General features: G+C 45.2%; 1 protein-coding gene across 2 annotated transcripts; it reads left to right on the top strand.

The window, feature by feature from the left end:
- The first annotated feature begins 3,625 nt into the window (after positions 1–3,625).
- Positions 3,626–26,370, top strand: Xrcc2 (X-ray repair cross complementing 2). 2 transcript variants are annotated; one of them, XM_034519680.2, is made up of 3 exons: positions 3,626–3,772; positions 15,614–15,695; positions 22,917–26,370. In XM_034519680.2, exons 1-3 carry the CDS (start codon positions 3,734–3,736, stop codon positions 23,630–23,632), a joined length of 837 nt encoding a protein of 278 aa, XP_034375571.1. In that variant the 5' UTR covers positions 3,626–3,733; the 3' UTR covers positions 23,633–26,370. The 2 variants fall into 2 exon arrangements, with proteins under 2 accessions (XP_034375571.1, XP_034375572.1); XM_034519681.2 differs by lacking the exon at positions 15,614–15,695 and having other exon boundaries at positions 3,628–3,772.
- Positions 26,371–26,586: the final 216 nt, after the last annotated feature.

The following is a 26,586-nucleotide window of genomic DNA, read 5'->3' as shown; positions in this document are numbered from 1 at the left end:
TCCCTGTACTTCCTGCACACTCAGGTAATACTCCTTTTTAAGTCTCTGATAGGATTTGAGACAGATAGTCATAGTCTTACTATAAGCTTACATTGTTTAGGATTTAAGAAAAAATTCTAGGTCTAAGAAGATGGTTAATAACACAAGTTAGGATAGAAAATTATTTAGATACAGAACTCTGAACTCGCCAAGATAGAATAGATTATAGAATACTTTACCTAAATTGCCAAATACTATGGACTGGACATTGTAAATGTATATCAAACCTTCTAATTTTCATAATTGTTATAATTACATTCAATTTATATTTGAAAGAAAAAGAGCCTTTTATTGGACTAAAAAGGGGAATTATACAGAGAATATCTGGTGTATTCTATGGATGCAACACCTGTCATTTAAAAAGACTATGGCCCATGGCTATGCAGAAGATGGGGTGTAGGATGTCTGGGAGAAGACAGAATTCTGGGATAGAGCCACGCAGAGATTCGCTGAAAAGGTGTGATGAGACAGATGCATGGAACCTGAGCACAGGTAACCAGCCATGTGGCAGAATGTAGGCTAGAATAAATGGGATATTTTAACTTATATCTAGTCAGAGAAGAGCCTAGCTATATGGCCAAGGCATTTGTAATTATATTTTGAGTCTGAGTCTTATTTCTGGGAGCATGGGGCTGGGAGGAAGATCTAGGGCCTGAGTTCAAGAGACCTAGGTGTGAAATTTAAATATTTTGTCAGTGTTTTCTAAATTTTATGAGAGGAAAAGCCAAATGTGGTAGTGTACCCCTTTGATCCTAGCATTACAGAGGCAGAAGAATTTAGGCCAGCCCAGTCTACAGATTGAGTTCCAGGACAGTTTGGGCTAACAGAGAAACCCTGTCTCAAAAATAAAATAAAATAAATAAAAAAGAAAGAAAAAGAAAAACTATGAGAGGAAGTCTTTGGTTCAAGGAAATATACACTGATAACTTTAGAGATTCCACCCCCCCCAAGGATATTTGCATTTGTATGAAATAATTCCGAATTAATTTACTCAAATTCATCAGAAAGAAATGAAAGGTCAACTTAAGGTTTTGTTTAAATGATCATTGAGGTTGGGCTTTGCATCTGTAAGGTCTGCAAGCATCAGATGAAGAAAAGAAGGTTTTGGAATGAGCTGAGAGACAAAACACCTGCTATCAGGTCAGCTCTCCTTATGTGAACCTGGGCCAAATGTCAAATTCCTGGGACAACAATGCTCTCTGTGGTGGTTTGAAGAATATCTCATTCACATCAAGGCTTTTTTTTTTGGGGGGGGGGAGAGGGGTGAGGTTCGAGACAGGGTTTCTCTGTGTAGCCCTGGCTGTCCTGGAACTCATTCTGTAGACCAGGCTGGCCTCGAACTCAGAAATCCGCCTGCCTCTGCCTCCCAAGCGCTGGGATTAAAGGCGTGCGCCACCACTGCCTGGCCATATCAAGGCTTTTTAAAGCAGTTGTTTATATATGTGGTATTTACTTGCAATTTTGCATCATTCTATCAACTCATTACAGTATCACTGTAAAGTAACTGGGGCTTAAGTGGTATTCATTCTTGTTCTCTACTGAATGTGTACAATAACAGCAACTACTCTACAGGACTAAGGAGTCAGTGGATCAGTGTATGTAACACACTTGGAACAGCACCTGGCATTTACAAAGCAGTCTCATGTCTTAAGTCAGCGCTACTATTGCTGTGACAAAACACCATGACCAAAAGCAACTTGGGGAAGGAGGGGCTTGTTTCACTCACAGTTCCAGGTAACAGTTCATCATCAAAAGCAGTGATGGCAGAAACTCAAGCAGACCAGGAACCTGGAGGCAGGAGCTGATGCAGAGGCCATGGAGGGTGCTGCTTACTGGCTTGCTCCACATATCTTGCTTAGCCTGCTTTCTTATAGAACCCAGGACCACCAGTCCAAGTATGGCCCCGCCCACAACGGGCTGAGCCCTCCCCCATCAATCACTAATTAAGAAATGCCCTTGCTGCTGCTGCTGCTGCTGTTGCTGTTGCATGTCTTTAATCCCAGGGTGTTGGGAGGTAGAGACAGGTGTATCTCTGAGTTTGAGGCCAGCCTGGTCTACAAAACATGTTTCAGGATAGTAGGCCTACACAGAGAAACCCTGTCTTTAATGAGAGAGGGAAAGAAGGGACAGGGGAAGGGGAGGGGGGAGGGGAAGAGACACAGAGACACAGAGACACAGAGACACAGAAAGACAGACATGGAGGTATTTCCTCAATGGAGGCACCTGACTTTCAGATAATTCTAGTTTGTATCAAGATGACATAAACTAGCCATCAGAGATACTTAACTACACAGCTTCAAGAATATGACAAGAGAGAAAAATGACACAGAGCCAACCTCACACCTTTTCACAAGGACACAACCTACAAATCTGTGGGAAAGTGAATTTTCAGGAGAGTTCCAGTAACTGACCTAATAAGTTGTAAACTCCATCAGGCGTGTTTCCAGTGGCATACTCCTAGAAAAGTTCAAATCTGATGTGTGGTAGTATGTCTTGTACAGACACTCATGTGTACTGTGTACATAAGATTTCTACTCATAGCTATACAGAATATAAGTATTCTACCTATTTATTCAATGGGCATGTGAAAGGAAACAGAAAATTATTCTACTCTCCATTCCTTCCCAAGATCTTACGAAATGGGCCAGGGAATGTGGTTCATCTCCAAGGGTGCTTAGCTAGCATGCACTGAAGTGTTGGTGCCTAGAACCACATAAAGGAGTGCTCCCGACCTGTATTTCTAAAACTTAAGAAAAACAAAACAAAAAACAAAGGCAAACAAACAAACAACCTAACCAAACCAAGAGCTTGAAAAATTCATAGGCTCGGTGTATTTCCACAGTTCTTTTCAATTCAACATACATTTCTCTCTTCCCACCCCAACTATCTATAATTAACACAGCCAGCCAGAGGTTTTTGACTCAAGAAAGAACAAAAGAATGTGCTTGCTCAGTAACCTTATTAGTTTTCCTTTTAACCCGGTTCCGCTGTTCCAGAGTAGTCTCCTGGGCTCAAAAGATCATATGGTTTCCGCCTCAGGAGTTGTTGGGACCTGTCACACCAAAAGCCCAAATCAGTAAACTTTTGTCCTACTATCTTTTAGACATGATCTCATGCCCAGACTTATAGCCTGATCCAACTCTTGGTGATTCCCCTGCCTCCGCCTCCTGAGCGCTAGGATCACAGGCATACACAACCGTGGTAGGAAGATTTACTTTAAGTGTCTTTAGAACAAGTAAGCACCAGGAATGGTGGTGATCACATTTAATCCCAGCTCTCAGAAGGCAGAGGCAGGCGGATTTCTGTGAGTTGGAGGCCAGCCTGGAGGATCTCTGTGAGTTCGCCGCCAGCCTGGTCAACGTAGTGAGTTCCAGGACAGACAGAGCTACATAGGAAGCTCGTCTCTAAAAACAACTAAATAAAATTTAAAAATCAAATGCATGTTAATTTTGCTCGATAAAGGGAAGTCGAGATGACTAACAGAAGAGAACGAAAGGACTAAAGGAGGCGCAGGGGACTGGCGTCACCCAGAGGGCGCCGCAGCTTTACTGCGCATGCTCCTGGCCTCTTTGGCCCAGCGCCCGCACTGTGCGCACGCGCACACAGGGCCGTTGCTCTGACTGGCTGTGTGTCTCGCGCTTTTGCTAAATGGCGTTGCAGGCGGTTGGGTTGAACCTGAGGAGCTGGTGGGGCGATGTGCAGCGACTTTCGCCGGGCGGAATCCGGGACGGAGGTGAGAGACTCGGGGCGGCGGAGGGCCGCTCACCGCGGGGTGGGGGTGGGGGTTGGCCGTGCGGAGGGCCACCGTGGGGTGGCGCGACAGCCGCCAAGGAACGGGTCAGCGATGGCGGGATGTGCGGCAGGAGCTAGGGAAGGCAGGCCCATCAGTTTGGCCTCTGTAGAGGTTTTCTGAATTTGGGTAGCTTGCTTCACCTTTGTAACTAACCTGTTTGTGGCATCCGGCCCTCTATCCCAGAATACCCCCATGGTCTGTCTCTCCAGAGCCACGCAAGCCGTTTCATTCAGGAACCGTTAGCTGTTAAAGTGTGCTACTGGTTCGAGTACTATGTCAGCCAAGACAAGAGAGTAAGAAACAACAACAACAAAAATCAACAGGCATGGTGGTGCACGCCTTTAATCCTAGCACTAAAGAGGCGCAGGCAGACAGATCTACATGAGCTTGAAGTTAGCCTGGTAACTTTAACTACTATAGGTAGTTCCAGGCCAGTCAGAGCTGCATAGTGAGACCCTCTCTCAAACAAACAAAATGTAATAATCGAAGCTGCCGTAAAATGTATAGTATATGGTAAAAGCATGTCTCTCCAAAAGATGATCTGTAAGACATTGTAGGAAGAGATGACTTACATGTGTTCAGAGGGGATCCAGGTAGCTCATGCTGGCCTTGAACTTGCTGTGCAGTTGTAACCTTGACCAATGTGCTTATTTATTTATAGAAATTATGTAAATGAATGTGTGTTTGTGGGTTGATCTGGACCCATGTGTGCAGATGAATTTGGAGGCCAGAGGAAAAGGTGCCAGATGATCAGGAACTGCAGTCACTAGCAATTGAGTCCTCTGAGCCAAACTCGTGTTCTCTGTAAGAGCAATACCCATTCTTAATTGAGATACATCTCTCCAGCCCCTAACCTTCAACTTCTGATCGTCTTGCCTCCCAAATGCTGTGATTACAAGTGTGTGCTATCACACCCTGTTATCCAGTGCCAATTTCATGATTACTAGGCACGGAATCTGCCACCAGAGCTACAATTCCCAGCCCCTGAACTGGCATTTTAAAGACTATCTGCAGTGGTTTGTTGCTGAGGAGGGAACAGCTCAGGTATGGTGTGCTTTTTAAGTAAGGGCAACATGTAGGGTATCAGTTCTCAACCTGTGGGTCACCACCCCTTTTGCAAACCTCTATCTCAAAAAATATTTACATTATGATTCATAACAGTAGCAAAATTAGCAGTTATGAAAGTAGCAACGAAAATAATTTTATGGTTGGGTGTCACTGCAACATGAGGGACTGTACTAAAGGGTTGAAGCACTAAAATGGTTGAGAGCCACTGACTTAGGGGTACAGCCAGTGTTCTGTAGAGTGGCAACAAAGAGAATGGTGGGAAGTGAACTTTAAGAAATAGGTGGAGTATTCATCTCCCAGTGTAAAAGCGGATGGACACAGGCAAGCGTGTGTGTGAGTGTGTGTGAGTGTGTGTGTGTGTGTGCATGCGCTTTTGTCATAGACAAATGTTAAGTAAGACAAAATAGCATTTACTTAAAAATAGTTTTGTGTAATCATAGGCTTACAAACTTCTTTATTTATATAAATTTTTGCTCTGTGCATATGTGTGTACTTTGTACACACCTGGGCCCATAGAACCCAGACGATCATCAGATTCGGTAGACATGAGTTACAGTTCCCAGTTGCCATGTTGGTAGTAAGACTTGAACCTTGACCCTCTGCAAGAGCCATTGCTCTAGCCCCAGAAATATATTTTTTGTTTCTGTTGTTTTTGTTTTTCAAGACAGGTTTTTTTTTTTTTTTTCTGTATACCCCTGGATGTCTTGAACTCACTCTGTAGACCAGGCTGACCTTGAGCTCACAGAGATCCACCTGCCTATGCCTCCTGAGCACTGGGATTAAAGGCATGTACCACCACTGCCCAGCTGAAAACAGTTTGGTGTTTTTTTTTTTTTTTTTTTTAAATGAAGAGGAAAGGATTTTGCTGTGTTCCTCCTAAGGTTATTCCCTTTTGCACTGTTTTTGTTGTTTTTGTTTTATTGGGGCAGAGTCTTATATAGTCTAGGCTGGCCTTGAACTCATGATGCCTCTGCCTCCTCAGTGCTAGGGTTACAGGAAGAACCACCATGGTTGGTTTCTGCGTTTATTTCTACTGGTCTTTCCCACCAGAATCACAATTTAAAACAAGATAAAAGCGAAACCAAGATGTTACCCTGTGGCACCCCAGCCTCTCGATCCGTTTCTTTGCTTGAAGCAGTTGCCTCTGCTTCCTTAGCTCCAGTCATGGAATCTGTCGTCAGCACCACTGAGACCTTTACACTGCTGAGCACAGTAGATTATTTCCTGCTCTTAAGATGCCCATTGGAAGACCTCTGTCCAGGCCAGTGCTACACGTCTGAAATCCTAGCATGGGGGCCAACCTATACTACACACTGAGCTCCAGGACACCTTAGGTTTATGGTAACCGTGCCTCAGAAGAGACCGCAGTATAGTGGGGAGCTGCACAAGTGAACGTTCCTTCCTGAGGGAAAGTTGGAAGATCACGATGGTTTATCTTAATTGTCAGCTTGGTGGGATTTAAAAATCACCATGAAAACAAATCCCTGGTCGTGTGTATAAAGGATTTTCTAGGTTGGATTAGTTGAGGTGGGGAGACTCATCCTGAATACAGGCTCTGCCCATCCCATGGGCTGAGATCCCATACTGAGTAAAAGGAGAAAGTGAGCTGAGCTAAGTGCTCAGTGCTCTCTCTGCTTCCTGACTGAGGGTGCCATGTGATCAGCCTCCCTTCTCTGACAAGGTGGTCTGTGTCTCAGAAGTAAGACAAAGTAACCCCCGCCCCCAGTGTCTCCCTCCCCTCCTTCCTGACACCTGCTTTGTCAGGTGTTTTTGTCTCAGCAGTGAGATAAGTAATACAGAGAGGATGGGAGGTTGTGTCCAAACTTCATGTCCAATGAAAGTGGTCAGCATTCTGCTATCAAAAGTTCCTACAGAGCTGGTGCTGTAACTCCCTCAATTGGCAGAGTGCTCACCTATATGCTCAGAGCTCTGGGCTTGATCTCCAGCACCACATAAAACCAGGCGTGGTGTAAGAGTTCAAGGCTGTCCTGTTACAGAGTGAGCTTTAGGTCAGCACAGGCTACATGAGACTCTGTCTCAAAGAAGGAGGGTAGAGGCTGGCAAGACCCTTGGTGGGTAAAGGGCTTGCCATGAAGCCTTATAACCAACTTTGAGCCCAGAACACACATGGTGAAAGAGTAGAGTGATTTCTGCAGGCTGCCTTCTGACCTTAACACATGTGCCATAACATACCTGCATATGCACACATAGACATACAATAAATGTAACTTAAAAAAATGTTCAAGTTCCTTTTGTTTCTGGTAGCCCACCAGAGGTGAACACTCAGACAGTTTATAGCCACTTGAAAATCTTTATTCCAGCTGGTTGGGACTACACCCAAGTGTCAGGGACTCAGGACTGTCCAGAACATGGGGTTTTGAAGAGCAGAGACCTCATCAAGGCATCTCCCTTAGCAGCTGCAGGAGGGTTCCAAAGAGTAAGCAGTTTGAAGCAAGTAGTTTTAAGAGAAGCTTAAGGGTGGAGTCCCGTGCAAGCCAGCCGCTAAGATGAACAGTTAGCTGGAAAGGGTTCCTGCACAAACAGGCAGTTTTAAGGAAAACCAAGATAAGTTAGCTACGGACATCCTATCAGTTTCTAGAATAGACTTGGGTTGTTTTTATGGGATTCTCTGTCAAGGAGATTAGATTCTAGTTAAACCTCAAACGACCTCCACAAGAATACAAGATGGAGGAACCTCTGTACTGTCTAGCCCTGTAAGGCTCAACGTGGCTGAGACAGCACTACCTAGTGTCTTGCTTTTCTATTTGCTGTGCTAAAACACCATGACAAAGCAACTTAGAGGGAAAAAGTTTGTTTGGCTTATACTTCAAAATCACAGCCCATCATTGAGGGAAATCAAGGCCAGAACCAAAGCAGAGGCCATGGAGGAATACCTCCGAGACTACCTCCTGAGGGGAGTGGGGATAGGTACTGCCCACAGTGGGCTAGGTTCTCCCTCATTGATCATTAATTAAAAAAATAAAAAACAAAACGCCTCACAGACTTGCCTACAGGCCAATCTCAGTGGAAGCTTCCCAAATGACCCTAAATTGTGTCGAGCTGACAACTAACCAGCACACCTAGCAAGCCCAAGGCCTAGAATTCACTAATCAGCAATGGGGTTAAAATAATTTATGCTATACTTTCCCAGCTCTTTCCAAGATCTTGTAGACATTTCTAACTGAAATTTTGAAACAGTCTGGTGTAAACTCCCAATTAAAAAAAAAATCTCTGTGTTTGTGTGTATATGTACATATTCCATGTCACATGCAGAAGCCAATTAGGCTGATGGGCTACAGCAAGCTACAGGGATCCTGTCTCTACTCACCCTCCCACCCCCAAGTGTTACATATGTACACTATATGTTACGATCTAAGCTATGCACACCATAAAGTCACACCATGCAACAGGTCTCACATAGGTTTATTAGGGAGGCTGCTTCTGGGCGAGGATGGAGGGAAAAGACAGTGGGAAGAAGAGCGACTAGCCTTTTATAAGGGGTGTAGCCCGTGTACAGGGGAGGAGGATTTGCAACTCATGGTGACAGTGGGATTGTGTGGCATCTTGGTAGCTAGTGATAAGTGTCTGTTGTTGCTGGGTGCCTGGGCCAGGTGGTGGAGATGCCTGATGCTAACACTGTCCTTGCCTGGCTTTGCATAGGTCTGGGCTCTGATTTGAAGTCCTTGTGCTCATACAGCAAGCACTTTACCTCCTGAGCCATCACTTCAGTCCCTTCCCAGTTAAAACTTAATCATATACCCAATGTAATACTAACTTAAGTTGACATTTTAGTCTCTATTAATTGCTTTTGAATATAATATTTAAATAGGTATATCTTATAGTTACACTTTTATGCATTTGTCTTTCCTTTTAGTCTTATGAAATGGTTGCTTTAAAAAGGTAATTATAGAGCAGCAGTCCTTCTGGGAATAAATTTAGAACTCTGAGGTTTATTTAATCATATCATATTGGAGTAACAGTTGTCTTTCTGTGTAATATAGATAAATGCTTTGTTCAAGATCCAAGCCTGGCGGCTGGTGAGATGGCTCAGTGGTTAAGAGCACTGACTGCTCTTCCAGAGGTCATGAGTTCAAATCCCAGCAACCACATGGTGGCTCACAACCATCTATAATGAGATCTGATGCCCTCATATGGGTATCTGAAGACAGCTGCTACAGTGTACTTACATAAAATAAATAAATAAATTCTTAAAAAAAAAAAAAAAGATCCAAGCCTGAGTCTATGCCCTGAAGGGCAGTTGAATTTTGGAAGTGGCTGAGGAGTCTTTAATTTCACATGTGAAAAAAATTAGTCTTCTGATTTTATTACATTATATTTTAAATTTTTGAGATGGAATTTCACTGTATTGTCCAGGCAACACTGGAAACTTAAGATCCCCAGCCTAAACCTCCCAAGCATCAAAAACTGTAGACATGGGCCATCATGCCTAACTCTGGGAGGTCAGAGCAGGAAAAGCAGAGATCATGAAGGGGTGCTGCGTACTGGCTTTCTACCTAACCATGGCTTGTTCAGCCTGCCTTCTTATAACACCCAGGACCACCAGCCTAGGGATGGCACCCTCTACAAAGGCCTGGGCCCTCCCATGAATATTACTAATTAAGAAAATGTCCCCACCGGCTTGCTGCCAGGCTAGTCTGGTGGTAACATTTTCTTAATTGAGGCTCCCCTTTCCCAGATGATTCTAACCTGTGTCAAGGTGACATAAAAACTAGCCAGCACATCCTCTGACTTTAGGGAATATCTGTGATAAAGCCAAAACTTCCACATTGATCATATCCACACCAGGGCAACTGCTTCTTACTCTCACTCACTGTCCATTCCAGCTGCCTGCCTTCTATTGCAGGATATTTGATCTCACTGTGAACCCCAAGATTGTGTTATTTACTGAAAAAAAGCTATTTCTAGTTGTGGTGAGGCTCAGCCTTAGCACACACATTTAATCCCAAACACTGATGGTAAAGTTAGTTTGTAGGAAGACACACCCATGTTTGAAAGTCTAATTATTAGAGTGGCAGAAAAAGTGATGAATCAGAGAAAGATTTGACAGAATAGGAAATGCCCAACTCTCATGAGAAGAGAGAGGGAAGGGAAGCTACTTAAGGGGCAGCGCAGAGAGGGGAAGGAGAAAGGCAGTTTTAAAAGGACAGTCATACAGAGAGAGACAGGATATGGAGAAAACAAGCTAGATACAGATGAAGACAAAATGAGCCCGAAAATGAGAAGGAGTCAGAAGATTAGAACAGATTGCTAGAGTTAGTTTGAGGTCAAGCAGAGCAATCCTGGAGTGGCAAATAAAGAGAAGCCAGATTGAATCAGTCAGCTTAGAGAGCCATTTGAGCCCAAACAGCTGAATTGAATCAGCCAGTCCAAGATCAGAAAGAAAAAGAAACAGTAAGATTACTCTGCAGTAAGTCTCAGAAGCTGAAAACATTCTAGATGTATGGAGACTAGAAGTTTCAAGGCCTAGGTTAGTAGACTGAGGCAGTAAGCCTCAGAGAGGACAATTACTTTAGGCAAATAAAAGTTACTTTTAAAGCCTTCCTTCCCTCCCTTTCTTTTCATGATTGTTATTGTCAATACAAGAGGTTGGCTTTCGGGGCTTGTTCCTTAGGAGCTGTCCACGTTTTTTTTTTGAGACATGGTCTGTCACTGGACCTGGAGCTTGCCGATTAAGATATGCTGGCTGGCTGCCAGGAGCCATGCCAATGTCAGTGGCCTGCACTGCTACCATGGTGATGTCCAGGCCTGTGCTGCTTCTGAGAGCCATGCCTGGGTTCGTGGTCTTCCTGTGGCTGGATCTGTGTTGATGTTCATGTCCTGTGCTACCACTGAAGGCCACTCAGATGTCTGTGGTCTGTGCTGCAACCTGAAGCCATGTTGATGTTTGTGTGCCATGCTGTCGCTGTGGGTAATGCTGAGCTGAGTGGCCTGCACTCCACCCAAGGCCAAGGTGATATTGGGGCCATGATGCCACAGACGGCCATGACTGGGTCTGTGTTAATATCCATGGCCCATGTTGCCACCGAATGCTAAGGCAGATGTCCCTGGTATGCCCACAAGCCCAGCTGCATCTGGGTCTGTGACCCTACTGCAGTGGGATTCCTGTTTGTGCTGATGCTAGAAACCATGTGGAAGCCCGTAATCCATTCTCTTGTGGTCTGTGAACATAGTACAGGGAAAGATCAGACCAAAACAAGACCAAAAACCCAGCAACACAAATGTTAAACCCTGTAGCTCCATATTAGCACCTGGCACTCATGGTGGAATGGGGCTTTGGGGTGGCCCTACATACTCTGGGGGAAACCAAAGACAGACTTGATTCAAATTTACCTTAAATTAATTTATTCTTACTGCTAGGAGGAGCTAAGGTGGGAAGAGGAAGGAGAGGAGAGAGGGGAACATGGAAGCAGATGTGTGCATGTCTCTAGCAGTCAAAGGTAGTCTGTATATCTAGGTTGGGCATTAGGTTATACCTCTAACATGGGCACCACTTTGTTAAAGTAATTATTTAAAATGGCCGCTGGTCAAGTGACTATCTAAGCTGCGGCAGCTCTGCTTAGCTCATCCGCCATGTTTCGTGTCCAGAGGCCACATGCGCACCACAGCTGGAAACAACCAGCCAGAAGCACCAGCCCTGCCACCCTCGAGACGCCAGTGTGGGAGATGGCTCTGCCAATCTTCCATGCTGTCTCCGAAAGGCTGGGTATTGCCCAGACCATCCTGCTATCTATGCGGCCCAGTAGGAGAATGAGACTCAAATGCTTAAACATTAGTCAAAGGCTTTATATGCTTGGTAATGCTCAATAACAGTATGCCTATACAATTAGAAGTATAACCCAATACCCAACCTAGATATACCAACTACCTTTGACTGCTAGAGACATGCGCATATCCACTTCCATGTTCCCCCCTTTCTCTCTCCTCTCATCTCCCTCTCCTACCTCCTCCTCTTACTTCTTCTTCTCTCCTTACTCCTTCTCTTCCTCTCCTTACTCCTCCCACCTTAGCTCCTCCTACAGCAGGACTGCAGTTTTAGAGCCAAACAGCATGCTGTGTGGAAGGGAGTTGAGGTTGATTTTAAAGTAGACATCAGAAAGGAGTACATCACAGCTGTCCATGGAATCCACAGCTGGGCAGCTGTTTACTTTCCTTGGTTATTTTATTCTTTCGGGCAATATAGTAATAAAACGACTGTTTCATCCCTTCCCCATGGCAAAAAGCAAGTTTTACAGGAGCAAAGGCAGCTATTAATACCTCACAGCCCATTATCCTGTTCTTTTTCCCCCTCTTGAGACAGAGTTTCTCTGTGTAGCCCTGGCTGTCCTAGACCTGGATCTGTAGACCAGGCTGGCCTCCAACTCAGAGATCCTCCTGACTCTGCCTCCTAAGTGCTGGGATTGAAGATGTGCACCACCATGCCCAGCCACTATCCTATTCTTAGCTCACCTGCAGGCCACTAGGATCTTCCACACATTCCACAGCAAAAGCTCAGTGGCCCTTAAGGGATGCCTGGCTCCATAGTAAGTTTCTTTAATCATCACAAGGAACCTGTGTAAGTTATTACTCAGGTCTGAGCACTCAGATGAGTGAAATCATTTCTGAGCAGACAAAAGCAGAATGCTATCAGGTTAGGGCCGGCTGTCACGTCCGTACAGCTCCAGAGGACGTGGGGACTCCCCTCCATTTTAGCTCTGGCCTGCAGCACACATAGCTTCTCTCTTGAGGTACTCAGTGCTACAGATTTCCCCACAGGATGTCTGATGGTCCTGGCATCTTCTGAGGTCCCTGTTGAAGCTGGGCTCCATCAGCATAGCTTCCCATACTGACCTCCAAACCTGCCACACATGAGTGGTCTCAGCAGCTTTCTGGAACTACAGTATAAAACTCCATGACCCGGGCTGGAGAGATGGCTCAGCGGTTAAGAGCACTGACTGCTCTTCCAGAGGTCCTGAGTTCAATTCCCAGCAACCACATGGTGGCTCACAACCATCTGTAATCTGATTTGATGCCCTCTTCTAGTGTGTGTCTGAAGATAGCTGCAGTGTATTCACATATATAAAATAAATAAATCTAAAAAAAAAAAAAAAACTCCATGACCCTCCCACACTTGCAGTTTGAATTGAATACCTATAGCCAGGGCATGGCCTCATGTAGTCCTCTTGAGATTTCTGCCACCAAACAGATAAATTCATTACTTTTAAATTCAGCCTTACCCAAGTTGAGAACACAGCCAGATTCTTTGCTAGACGATAGCCTGAACGACCAATAGGAATTGGGCCTTCACTGTTTCCATTTCTCTCTGCATTCTTGCTTTCCCAACTCCCACCGATGTAGGCCGCCAACCTTATGCGGCTGAGTAAAACGGCACCGCAGAGTTGACATGGCTGACTAAAACAACGCTGCACGCTTCAACTCTGCGGGCCAAGGGCGCACATTTGCACATTTCTGAGGCGGCAATCCAAGATGACGCCTGCCTAGGCTCTGGTAGGAACTACCAGAGGCCTGCGCATGCGCAGTTCAATTTGGCTCCAGCCCCTCCCGAACGGGGCATGCAAATGAGGTACCACTAGGGTACCACGAACCTGACCAATCACCCCCTCCCGGGTGGGGTATGCTAATGAGGCATTGCAAATTGACCAATCGGACACCTCCATGTGCTTTGCCACGCCCAGGGCTGGGGGTATATAAGCAGCCCGTTCTGGGCATTCGAGGCAGTCTCCCCAAGAAATCTAAAAGAGCACTTCCAATAAAGGCTGTTGAGAAGGATCCGGTTTGTTGTGTCTTCCTTGCTGGACAAGCGGGGCGAGACAAACACCAGGATGACCCATTAGCTCTGCATACAGCTTTCTAGAGCTCTTCTGCCCATAGCTCTAGATTCTTCCGCATTCATCCTGCTAACCAGTTCCAGAGACCTGAGAAGCATGGGTCAGGTTTATCACAGCGACCCTGCTCCTTGTTCTCTGTATTACTTTTCTCATGGCTGTGACCAGATACCTGACAGAGGCAAAGGGAGAGAGTTGATTCATGACAGCAAGAGTCTGATATGGTTGGTCACACTGCATCCTCAGTCAGGAAATAAAGATTTAAGGAATTTGCCTTAGTGAACTTTAATTGTCATGTGACAGCCTAGAATTATCTGAGAGGAAAGCTTCAATTGAGGAATTGCCTAGATCAGACTGACCCAGGGGCATATCTGTGAAGGATTAATTGATCCTGTAGGGTGCAGCCCATTATGATGCACCATCCGTAGGTTCTGGTCCTGGGCTGTTTAAGAAAACTAGCTAAATAGAAGCAGAGAGCAAGTCAGCAAGCAGTGTTCCTCCATGGCTTCTGCTTTCCCATCCCTGATTTCTGTCAATGGTGAACTGTGGCCTGGATGTGTAAGCCAATTTAACCCTCTCCTCCTCTAAGTTGCTTTTGGTCAGAGTGTTTTATCATAGCCACAGAAAGGAAACTAGGACCCTCTAGCTCAGCTTGCTTTCCTTCTTGTTCAGTCTGGTACCCTAGCCCAGTCTTACCACCTCGCACATTGATGGAGGTTCTTTCCTCTTCAGTTAAACCTCTGTGGAACACTCTGAGGCACAGCCGAGGTGTGTGTCCTTAGTGGTTCTGAATCCAGTCAAGTCTCCTGCCTGCTTCCTACACTGCTCTCTGTGTGTTTGGCTGCACCCCTCTCCTATGCCTGTGGCTGTGCCTGCCCGTGGCTGGTGTACTTGAGCTCCTACTTTAAAAGTACAACTAGGCCTGCAGCTCCCCAGGGAGTCTTTGCTTGACTTTCCCCTGGGACCCTTTCCTAGCGAAATAAAATGGGATCAATTCAATCAGATCACTGCATAGCTGGCATAGGTACAAGAAGCATTATTGTAAAATCGTACACCAATGATAGTTTGTCATTAGAAATGTATCCGCATTCCCTACAGTTGCTGTCTATTACTTCAAAGGTTCAGACTCATTTCACATCAGTAGCTCTGATATAAAAATAAAAAGTTAAAATAGTTTGAAAGTAAATGAACAGGGATGGTGGTGGCATGTGCCTTTAATACTAACCAGTACCTGGGAGGGAGGGAGGCAGAGGGCAGGTGGGTTTCTGTGAGTTTTTTGAGGCCAGCCTGATGTATATAGTGAGTCCAAGCCAGCCAAGGCTACATAGGAGGACCCAGACTTTATTGTTTTTGTTTGTTTGTTTTTCAAGACAGGATGTCTCTGTGGAACAGCTGAAGACTTGTCTTTAGAAGGAAGGAAGGAAGGAAGGAAGGAAGGAAGGAAGGAAGGAAGGAAGGAAGGCAGGCAGGCAGGCAGGCAGGCAGGCAGGCAGGCAGGCAGGAGGCAAGGAGGCAGGCAGGGTCTGGAGAGAGATGGCTCAGCAGTTCATGTGTGGTGCTCCTGCAGAGCACCCACGAGACTTCCAGCACCCACACTGGTGCTCACACCACTGTTAACTGCAGAGCCAGCAGATCCAACACCCTCTGTTGGCCTTGGGCGCCTCTGCACATGACATACACACACATACACATAAATAATACAATTCTTTAAATATAAACATAATATTTCTCCTAAGATGTATTTCCTTCCTAATATTTTCCTCTAAATCTTCAAAATTATAGTCTTAAAGATTTTTGAAATTTATGTAAATAATTTCTGGAATGCTGTATCCACTTTAGTAATATTTTCCCTTCTCTCTCTCTTGTTAAGCTCCTTGCCCGACTTGAAGGCAGAAGCTCCTTGAAAGAACTAGAACCCAACCTGTTTGCTGATGAAGATTCACCAGTGCATGGTAAAACACAGTGCTTAGCAGGAGAGCCTGTGAAAGGGAGTTCTGTGTGACCGCTTTCCTGGAGTATTCTCTTGTGCCCCTGAGTAGCCATATTCACACATTGCCCTAGGAGGAGGCAGTGTAGGCTAAGTGTGAGGCACACTAGAACAGGGAGCTCCAAGCCTTCCTAGTCGGCCATCATCTTCAGCACATACACTGGTCTCTTCTGGCACACAGTGTTCATGGGAATGCTGCTTGGCTTATTTTTCACTCTTTTTCCTTAGATGTTTGCAAAGCCTCAAGGAAGTCCTCAGGTTCCCAACTGTTCTGTTAATATTTCTCCAGCAGGAAAAATAGGAACTAACTTGTCATACTAGGAAAACTTACAGGGAAGGTTGACTAGTTAAACTAGCTTAGTTTCACTGTAATACAGAATTTAAGGCCTATAACTGAGTTTTAGTGTAGTCACACAGATGTGTAACTGCCACCACAGGAAGAAACCCATCTGTACTAGTGGTCACCCTTAGGCAACCATAGCCAGCTTTCTCTGTAGACTTGCCCTTTCTGGAGGTCTTATGTAATTAAGGTCGACCTTCATATCTGTCTTTGTAGCATGTATCAGTAGCACATCCTTCTCCATTAAGATTTATTTATTTTATGCATATGATTGTTTTGCCAGTGTATATGTCTGTGAACCGTGTGGGTGCCTGGTGCCTGCCGTGGACAGAAAAAGGCCTTGGAACTGGAGTTACAGGTGGCCGTGAGCTGTGATGTGGGTGCTAGGTATAGAACCTAGTTAGATGCTCTGCAAGAGCAGCAAGTAGAACTACTGAGTCATGACTCCAGCCCAGTAACTGATTCTGCAGTGGGGAACAGTCTCACTGTGGTCGGTCACCATGACTCAGGAGCTGCGGGCCGTGCTGCTGGGGTTTTAGTACAAGTCTTTGTTGTGGGTGGATGGGGTTTGGTTCCTTGGGTGACACTCATGAGGGAGTTTGAAAGTTATAAGCAGATGTGTGCTGTTCATCTTTGGAGATAGCCAAAGTGATCTCTAAAGGCGCATCACGTTTTTCTTGTGGCCATTGGTGAAGTGTTGGTTCCAAATTCCACACATCCCAGGACTGCTTTTCAGTGTGTCTTTGTGCTTGCAGCATCCTGCTCTAGATGGAGCAACACCCTACTGTGGCTGATAATGTTGCATGTATCTACCTGAACTCACTCACAGTTTGCCTGTGTCTTTAGAAGAAATGTCATATTTGCTAATTTTATTGCATCGTAGTGGCGTTACACGCTTTAGATAAACAATGTTTCTCCAGTAGATGAAGCTGCAGTGCGCCTCTCCACACTGTTGTTGGGATTTGTTGCTTCCTCTAAAGGAAAGGGTTGTTAACTTTGTTGAGGTCCTAATATCTCTTCTTTGCTCATATTTTAGTAGCATGTACAAGACTCTTATTCCCTAATCCAGGGTCAGGAAGATTTACGGCCAGCCATGCTGGTACATTCGGGTGGTTCTAGCATGCACGGTCAGAGTTTAAGGCCAGCTTGTGTGTAGCAAGATCCTGTCTCAGAAATAAACAAAAAGGTCTATAGATTGTCATTTTCTGATTGAAAGTGCACGTTGCTTTGATTTCAGGCCTTTTGAATGTACTGAGACTTGTGCTGCAGCACGAGCAGTGTTTATTAATCTAGAGGACACCATTTGCACTCTAGAAGACTGTACTCTCCTGTCCCTGGGCCAAGTGCTCTCTTGATGACACTTGCTTCTGGCTGGCCATTGGTGTAACTGCGCCTCCTTGCTGCACTCCTGTGTGCCTGTTCTAGCTGTCATCCCATTTTCTAGAGTGAGTAAGCTATTGATGTTCCTGGCTGTTTCTATTTCTCTCTTCAGTTCTGTCTATCTGGCTTCCTGTGTTTAGGGATTTGAGCATTCTGCATATAAAATTTATTATTGTTATGTCTTCTTGCTGGCTGACCCATTCATCATTATAAAATGTTCTTTTCCATCATACTCATCAGGATGACACTATCTAAAACAAAAGCAAAATCCTAGGTGTTGTCAGAGTTGTGAGGAGGCCAGAACCATCACGTGTCTCTGATACGTGCAGAAAAGAACGCTGCAGTCATTGAGAGCAGCAAGGAGTTTCTGCGTGTTAGTGGGACTAGAACTACCATATGATGTGAACCATCGTGAGGTAGAAGCAAACACATGTTCATCGATGACTGCAGGGACAAGCAAAGTACAAGGGCTGTCACCTGTAATTGTCTCAGCATTGACACTTGAGGAGGTCACCAGAGGGGTGAGGCTACAAAGTGACACTTTCACATGCACGCGCACGCACGCACGCACGCACGCACGCACACAATGAAATAATTTTCTGCCTTATAAAGGAATCCTGTCAATATGGATAAAACTGGAGAGATAGCCACTATTTCCACCCTCTGTACTCCCGTACATTCTTCATGACGGGACCTGCTCACACCGGACTTGCATGGACTTCTCTTATTTACCTTGGTATTGTGGTGATCCACGTGGGGCTGGGACCATCAAGAGGTCTGAGAGCAGGCGCGTGGGGAGGTGGCTGAGCTGTTTTTATTACTGTCCTGCTCCTGACAGCATGCATGGAAGGGCTCTGTTGGAATTGGAGAATAGCTGGAGGCTGGAAGCTTCATGAAGAGAAGTGCAGTGTGGATGTTAGAAAGCTGGTTCACCCTTGGCTCTGCTCTGCTCTGCCATCCCTGTCTGCATCATTGCTTTTCCTATGAATCAGAGAGAGAGAAAGACCTGGCCATGGTGGCGCACACCTTTAATCCCAGCACTTGGGAGGCAGAGGCAGGCAGATTTCTGTGAGTTTGAGAGCAGCCTGGTCTCAGGAATTTGGGCTGCTCCCGAGGGCCCGAGTTCGGTTCCCAGAACTCACATCGGACAGTTCATATCCACCTCAGCTCTAGGAGAGCTTTGCACTTCTGGTCTGCTCGGGACTTGCCCTCAAATGTACATTCCTACTCATACACATGATTAAAAATACGTTTTTTTAAACAATTTTTATTTATTTTTATTTTATATAAATTAGTGTTTTGCCTGCATGTATGTCTGTGCGAGGATATCAAATGCCCTGGCACTGGAATTACAGACAGTTGTGAGTTGCTTGTGGTTGCTGGGATTTGAACCAAGGTCCTATGGAAGAGCAGTTAGTGTGCTTAACTGCTGAGCCATTTCCCCAACCCATAAAATATTTTTGAAAAAACCTTGAGAATGATATGTTAAGTGGACTAAGACAAACCATATGATTCTACTTACCTGGGTTATTGAAAGCACTTAAATGGATCAGAGTAGCAGCTTTGCAAGGCTTGGAATTCACTGTGTAGCCCAGGCAGACCTTGAACTTGTGACAGTCCTCCTGTCTCTCAGCATTCAGCATTCTGAGATTATAAGTAGCTAACACATCTATTTTATTTCTTATATTTTTTAGCCTACATACATACACATCTACTATCTGAAATAATAACTTTTATTTTAAAGGTTCATTTGTGTGTTCATTATTACAACCTTTTCTGGTTGTTTTTGTTGTTGTTTTGTTTTAGATTGTGCTCTGCTGCCATACTTTTTCCCCTAAGATTTGTTTATTTTATATCATATGTATGAATATGTTTTGTCTGTGCCCATAGAGGCCAGAAGTGGGTGTTGACTCCCCTGGAGCTGGAGTTACAGGTGGTTGTGAGCCACCATCTGGGTCCTGGGTCCTCTGCAAGAGCAGGCAATGCTCTTACCTGGTGAGCCATGTCTCCAGCCCCTCTGCTTTACCATTTTAATTCCCGTCCCATTCTCTTTTATATTTTTTAGACTCTTCTTTCTTGTCATTAGTTAATATCTTAATTTATAGCTGTCTAGTTTGGATTAACATTTTGGCTTCGATAGTTCAGCCCTCACTGCTGTTGAGGTCTGATTAGTCTTCACCCTCTGTACTCCTCCCATTATGTCTGTGCATTGTGTGTTCGCTGAAACTTCATTTTACTGAATAACAGTAACTGGAAATAGTAGTAAGGTTTTAGGGTTGTGTGCATTTTTCTGTTTGAGTGTGGTCCTCTTATAACCTAAGATGGCCTCATATTCACTGTGTACCTGAGGTTAACCCTCAGGAGTGCTGGGATGACAAGTGTCTATCACCACACCCAGCTTGAGAGTGTTTGTTGCTTTCATTTTTGAATGTGGATATTTCTAATGGGGACTTGACCATTATTTGGGGGGGGGGGAGGGGAGTTATGGGAGATGTTTCTCTGTGTAGTCCTAACTGTCCCTGAACTCACTCTCTATACCAGGCTGGCCTCAAACGCAAGAGATCCGCCTGCCTCTGCCTCCTGGGTGATGGGGTTAAAGGCGTGCGCCACCACTTCCCACTCTAGGAGTCTGTGTCCAAAACTGTGTTGCTGAGTGGAAATGGAAATGAGGGTACCAAACTTGCTGAAAGAAAAGGTTTGATGGCTGAGGCAAGGGAACAACGGACGGCTGTCTGACTGTCTCAGTGGCCCCTAGTGTCATCGTGTAAGTGCTGCATCCACCTAATGCTCAGCAGCTCCAGTGGCACAGCTGATCCCAGAGGACAGACACAGACATGCTGCTCGCACACTGACTTTCCTGTGCTGCCTCCGTCATCTGCCTTTCGCCATCAGCTACTGTTGTTTCCTTCAGCCTGAAGGACTCCGGGCTTGCTGGTACATCTGTCAGTTGTCTCTGAACTTTATAAGAAGGCATGTCATTTCACATGTGTTTGTATTGATGAGCCGGGCCGTAGGAAACCAACTGTGTATAGGGAAAGGGTTTTTTTTAGCAGGTTTTTGCATTCAAATATTATTGAAACATTGAGAAACACCATCATGTTTAGTCACTATCAAAAACATGTGCTTACATTTATTTACATTTACTGTAAAACTAAACAAGAACTCGGTTGGCAGACCCAAGATTGGGGTTTCTATGTTAGTAAGATTTCCAGCTGGGCAGTGGTGGTGTGCGCCTTTAATCCCAGCACTTGGGAGGCAGAGGCAGGTGGATTTCTGAGTTCGAGGCCAGCCTGGTCTGCAGAGTGAGTTCCAGGACAGCCAAGGTTACACAGAGAAACCCTGTCTCAAAAAACAAAAACAAACAAACAACCAAAATGTTTCCAGCATCTATTATAGGACATTTAAGTTGCAGTAAGATCTTTGGGCTCTGGCTGTGGAAGCATCTTTAATGCATTTACAAATGGAGGCTGCTTACTGCAGTGCCCAGTTTCTAAGTCCTGGGAAGTAGAAGTTGTGATCTGCAAATTCAGTGTGTTGGCTACACAGTTAGGCTGCTACCAAGGTGATTGCTTTGGCTTTTTTCTTACGTATTCTAAAGGCTCTTGCCTCAGTCTGTTAGCTCCAACTCCTCCCAGCATCCAAGAGGAGCTGTCAGGGCCAAGCCATCCAGATTTCCCCAGCCAAGTCAGTTTAAGCTTTTCAAGTGCCAAACTCTGGAATTTTTGTTTTCTTTTTCCTCTTCTCTTTTCTCTTCTCTTTCCCCCTCCCCCTCCCCCTCCCCCTCCCCCTCCCCCTCCCCCTCCCCCTCCCCCTCCCCCTCCCCCTCCCCCTCCCCCTCCCCCTCCCCCTCCCCCTCAGTTTAATTCATGCAAAGCAAGAGTCTTACTTTATCCTTATACAGTATTACTTATGTCAGCACCCGGGGGCTCCTCTGGTTGTTTTTACACAGAGTTTCTTTGTATGGCCCTGGCTGTCCTGGACTTGAGACCAAGGTGGCTTTGAACTCTCCTTCGTTTTATTTTATGTGTATGGATATTTTGTCTGCATGAATGTCTGCTTTATGTATGTGCAATACTCATGGAGGTCAAAAGTGTTTGTTGGGTCCCCTAGGACTGGAGTTACAGCTATGAATGGCCATGTGGGTGCTGGGAATCAAACCTCGGTCCTCTGCCAGCACAGCAACTACTCTTAGCTCCTGAGCCATCACTCCATCCCCAGCACTGGCGTTTCCCAGTGGACGGTCTTAGGGAACCTTATGAACCCACTTTTAAAAGCACTTTCCAGGGTTAGGTCTAGGAGTCAAGCTGAAGGACGGTTGTGATCTGTCTTCTTCAGGGAGATACCTGCTCTTAGGAGAGCATCTGCCGAAGTGTGTTAGGAAGGAAGGAAGGCCTGGAGTCCTGGGGTTAGAATACTTGGTAGCAACCTGAATTCAAGAAGGCAATGGGAAATGTAATCAGACATGTATTAGTTATTTTCACATCACTAGGACACAACAACCTAAAGAGAAAGTATTCACTGTGGTTTATGGTTTCAGAGGGTTCCATCCATGGTCACCTGGCCTCAGTGCTACCATTACGTAAGAGCATTTGGAAAGACTTTTCTTCACTTCTGAGGTCAGGAAGCAGCCAGAGCAAGATACTCTCCAGTCACCTAGCTCCCACCTTCTACCTTCCCACTTCCCAAGAATGCCATCAGATGAGGTCATCAGGGGATTGACCTGTCACAATAGCAGGTCTCCCAGACAGTCCCTGAGACATTACTCACTGTCCAGGCACTTTCTAATCCAGTCAGTGATGCTCAAGATTGAGCATCAGCTCCATAACTGCGACAGTGGCTACTAGTGTTAGCTTCCTGAGAGCCTGCTGACAGGCTCTATCTTGTGCTTTTGTGTGTTTAACTACGGCCTTCAAGCCAGTTTTTACATTAATCTGTATATGTGTGCACTTACACCACAGCACACAGTAGTCAGAGGACAATCGTGGATGTACAGCAGGCAAGTGGGGGTCTCCTGCCTGCACCCCCATTTCACCAAGTGCCACTGCGTCAGCATTATGTGGCTCTGGGACTGGGCTCAGGCTCAGCCTCTAACAACACAGGCTCTGACGCCATTGAGTCCTGTGAACCCATCTCAGGAAGTTTCCCTTGCACCACTTCAACCCTCTTACTGTGGGTGGGGGTGCAGCCAATGGTAGAGCTGTTTCCTACCTCAGCTGAGGACCTGGATTTCACTCAGCACCAACCAGAACAAACAACAAAAAACTTGTTTAAGCTGGGTCCTTTCTCAGAGATGCCATATGAATTTCCTTCTTTGTTTGCATTTGCCTATATAGGTCCACTGTAACAAGTGGATTTAGATTTTTAGCTCGTATTCTAATAAACCTCTCTGTAAAGCTCCCCGAGGCTTGGTCTGTGCCCCACTGTTGCCCTGCTGTATCCTGATGGACATTTTTGAATTTTACACAGGTGACATTCTTGAATTTCATGGTCCAGAAGGAACGGGGAAAACAGAAATGCTCTATCATTTAACAGCCCGATGTATACTTCCAAAATCAGAGGGTGGACTGCAAATAGAAGTCTTATTTATTGACACAGATTACCACTTTGACATGCTCCGGCTTGTGACAGTTCTTGAGCATAGACTCTCGCAGAGCTCCGAGGAAACCATAAAGCTCTGCCTTGGCAGGTTGTTCCTGGCCTACTGCAGCAGCAGCATGCAGTTGCTGCTCACACTGCACTCCCTGGAAGCCCTGCTCTGCAGTCAGCCCTCGCTCTGCCTTCTCATTGTGGATAGCCTGTCGTCTTTTTACTGGGTAGACCGAGTCAGCGGAGGGGAGAGTGTGTCCCTGCAGGAGTCAACGCTGAAGAAGTGCTCTCAGCTCCTAGAGAGGCTCGCCACTGAGTACCGTCTGCTGCTTTTCGCAACAACACAGAGTCTAATGCAGAAAAGCTCAGACTCAGCAGAAGGGCCTTCTTCCTCCAAGCACCCGTGCGATGGAGACATGGACCACAGAGCCTATCTCTGCAAGGCCTGGCAGAGGGTCGTGAAGCACAGAGTCATCTTCTCCAGAGAGGACGAGGCCAAGAGCAGCCGGTTCTCATTAGTTTCGCATCATTTAAAAAGTAACAGTTTAAAAAAACACATTTTTATGATCAGAGAAAGTGGGGTGGAGTTTTGTTGATCTTTATCATCAGAAAGGCTTTTAGGTGCACTAATGCAGGTCTTTAAAGTCTTTTATAAGCTAAAGTGGTTTGATTCTAAAGTTTTTAATTCTGGCAAAATTAATATAAACAGTACAGAAAAACTGGAAGCTGTTCTGTCCCCTCCAGGGTGTGGAAGGTCAATCAGAACATACTGGGCTCCCCTGAGCTTGTTTTGAAGCTCAATACATGACACATGTTTCAGACTAAGTCACTTTCTGAGTACTTTAGGAAGGCTTCACTGCTGGTCCCTTGGCTCCTTGAGGCTGTGGCTGGAGCAGATGTACAGAGCTGTTATTCCAATCAAAGGAAGAAGCACAGGGCCACCTGCTCATCTGCCTCCCTCAAGAAACGAATGAGCTGGGTGTGGAGGCAGGTGGATCTCTGTGAGTTCAAAGCTTGCCTGGTCTATATAGTGAATTCCAGGATAGCCAGAGCTACACAATCCTGTCCCAAAAAGCCAGTCAATAAACTGATTGATAGATAGATAGACAGACAGACAGAAAGGAATGTTCGTGTCTTCTTTCCCCGTTTTCCTTTCCTCTCTACCTGCTTCCCTTTCGCCAAGGATGTCATATAGTTTAAGCTAGACTTCGTTGCATTTCTGTCTCTGAGGTAGCCAGGTAATCAGTGTTGCTCCTTATAGCCAGCAGATTTTGATGAGTTATACTTGAATTCAAGATGAGTTTACATTATTTGGGGGTTCTGTGTACTTTTTCAAATACAGGGAAATGATGTACTCATTTTAGAATTTTGAAGTTTATTTTGAAATGTTCTTCTCATTAATTGATAGATTCTGAAACTGTTTAAGTTTTATATTACTAGTGTTTTCTTATTTAGAATAGCTATAGATACCTTGGAACAGGCTGTCACTTCCAGCTGTGAGCTGAGGGGAACTGGGTGCTGTGTGTCCATAAAACCCAGAAAGAGTTTGCACTGCTCAGGAGGTGTCCTAGTTAAGATTACTATTGCGGTGATAAAACACTGTGACCAAAAGAATGTTGGAGGGGAAAGGGTTTATTGGTTTATACTTCTATAATGTAGTCCATATTTGAAGAAAGTCAGAACAGGAACTTAGGAAGGGCAGGAACTTTGAGGCAGGAGCCAATGCAAAGCATGGAGGAGTGTTGGTTGCTTCCTAGTTTGCTCAATCTGATTATTTATAGAACCCAGAACCATTAGCCTGGGGTGGCCCCACCCAGATTGGGCTGGGTCCTCCCCATTAATCACAATGCCTTGCAGGCTTCCCTACAGCCTGATTTTATGGACATATTTTCTAAACTGAAGCTCCCTCCTCTCTGGTGACTCTAGCTTGTGTCAAGTTGACATAAAACTATCCAGCACAGAGTATGCATAGGAAGAAGGCTTTAGAAAATCTCTTTTCCTGTTCAGACCCAGGGAAAGTTCCACATGTGATATTCAGACTAACTGCTGTTCTCAAACCTCTTAATGCCTATGTCACAAAATACCGTGTTTCCCTTTGTCGCTGTGGCTTTGTTCATTCATACTACCAGAGGTCTGTGAGTTAAAAAGCATCCTGTAGAGAAGCTGTGACTAAGTTTCTTCATTATGAAGGCACAGCTATCTAACTTCCTGTCTGTGCCCTGCCTGCATCCCTGGGCCTGCTTGCACTCACCCCAGGCTTCTGAGGCTGTCTTCTGTGTCTAGAGCCTGCTGGGCTGCCTGTGAGCCAGGCTAGACAGTAGAGTAGGTAGGAGCTGACTTCCTGGCTTTCTTGGCTACTGCAAGGTGGATGGACAGCCAGTTAACTCGGTAAAGCTTCCTGAGTATATCAAGTTCCTCAGTTGCCTCTTCTCATAGGGCTATTGTCCTCATCAGTGAGACAGCTTTTCTCCAAACCCAGGTCTCACTGTGTGGCTCAGCTGCTCTCCTGATTGCTGGTATTAAAGATGTATTCCGGTCTGCCTGGCTCATTAATATGATTTTAAAAATAGTTTGAAGCTAAAATGCGATGACATAATTTTCATATTTTCTTTCCTACCCCCTCTCCCTACCATGTACACCACTCACCTTACTCTTTCAAATTCACTCATGTTTCTGGCCTTTTTTTTTCTAATTGTATATAAACATACAGATAATTTAATTGTAGATAAATACACAAATATATTCCTAAACACACAGCCTTCTAAACACACAGCCTTCTAAACACACAGCCTTCTAAACACACAGCCTTCTCAGTCCTTGTAATGTTACTTGTATGTATGTTCTTAGGGCTCACTACTAACCAGTTGGAATGCTCATCCCTGGGGAAGACTGTGTCCCCTGCTCCCAGCGTTCCTTGGTTGCCCAGATTTTTGTCTAGGGCTGGGGTCTGAGATCTCCCCTTCTGTTAGCATGTCTACTGGTGCTGTCAGTATTCAGGTCATGTTTAGGTAGCCATGTTGTTGAGCTCCCTCCTGACGTGTCTAGGACACAGTCTTACAGCAGACACCCCATTCTCTAGCTCTTACAGTCTTTTACCCTTTCTTCTGAGATGCCCCCTGAGCCTTGGTCCAGGATGTTGTCGGTGGATGATGGGCAGGGCATCACATGTCCACTCCTTCTCTTCATCTTGGTCCCTGTGGTTTTCTGTAATGGTTCCTGTTTCAAAGAGATGTTTCTTTGTTGAGGGAGAAGAGCTGTATTTATCTTTGTATATTTACAATGCATACAGGACTTATGCTGCTTTAATAAAGTGGTTTATTAATACAATTTTAAACATTTCTGTATTTCATATTTCCATTTTTTTTAATAAAAGAAATTCTTGTGTGTGCCAGCGAGGGTATGGAGTTCAGAGGACAGCTCTCGGGATTGGTTCTCTCCTGCCATCTTGTGGGGTCCAGGGATCAAACTCAGCCTGTCAGCACCACACATATGCACCTCTAACATGTCACACAGGAATAATTGAATATTCGTAATGACCTGTGGAATCTAT

Source organism: Arvicanthis niloticus, chromosome 15 (assembly GCF_011762505.2).
Source record: "Arvicanthis niloticus isolate mArvNil1 chromosome 15, mArvNil1.pat.X, whole genome shotgun sequence".
Taxonomy (NCBI): domain Eukaryota; kingdom Metazoa; phylum Chordata; class Mammalia; order Rodentia; family Muridae; genus Arvicanthis; species Arvicanthis niloticus.
The sequence above is the reverse complement of the archived record's forward strand: the minus strand, read 5'-3'. Positions and strand labels throughout refer to the sequence as shown.

Excerpts from the sequence above, each read along its gene's own strand:
- Xrcc2 (XM_034519680.2), top strand. The coding sequence starts at position 3,734 with ATGTGCAGCGACTTTCGCCGGGCGGAATCCGGGACGGAG. Across the intron at positions 3,773-15,613 it reads GGGCGGAATCCGGGACGGAG|CTCCTTGCCCGACTTGAAGG; the intron begins GTGAGAGACTCG and ends TCTCTTGTTAAG. Across the intron at positions 15,696-22,916 it reads TGAAGATTCACCAGTGCATG|GTGACATTCTTGAATTTCAT; the intron begins GTAAAACACAGT and ends AATTTTACACAG.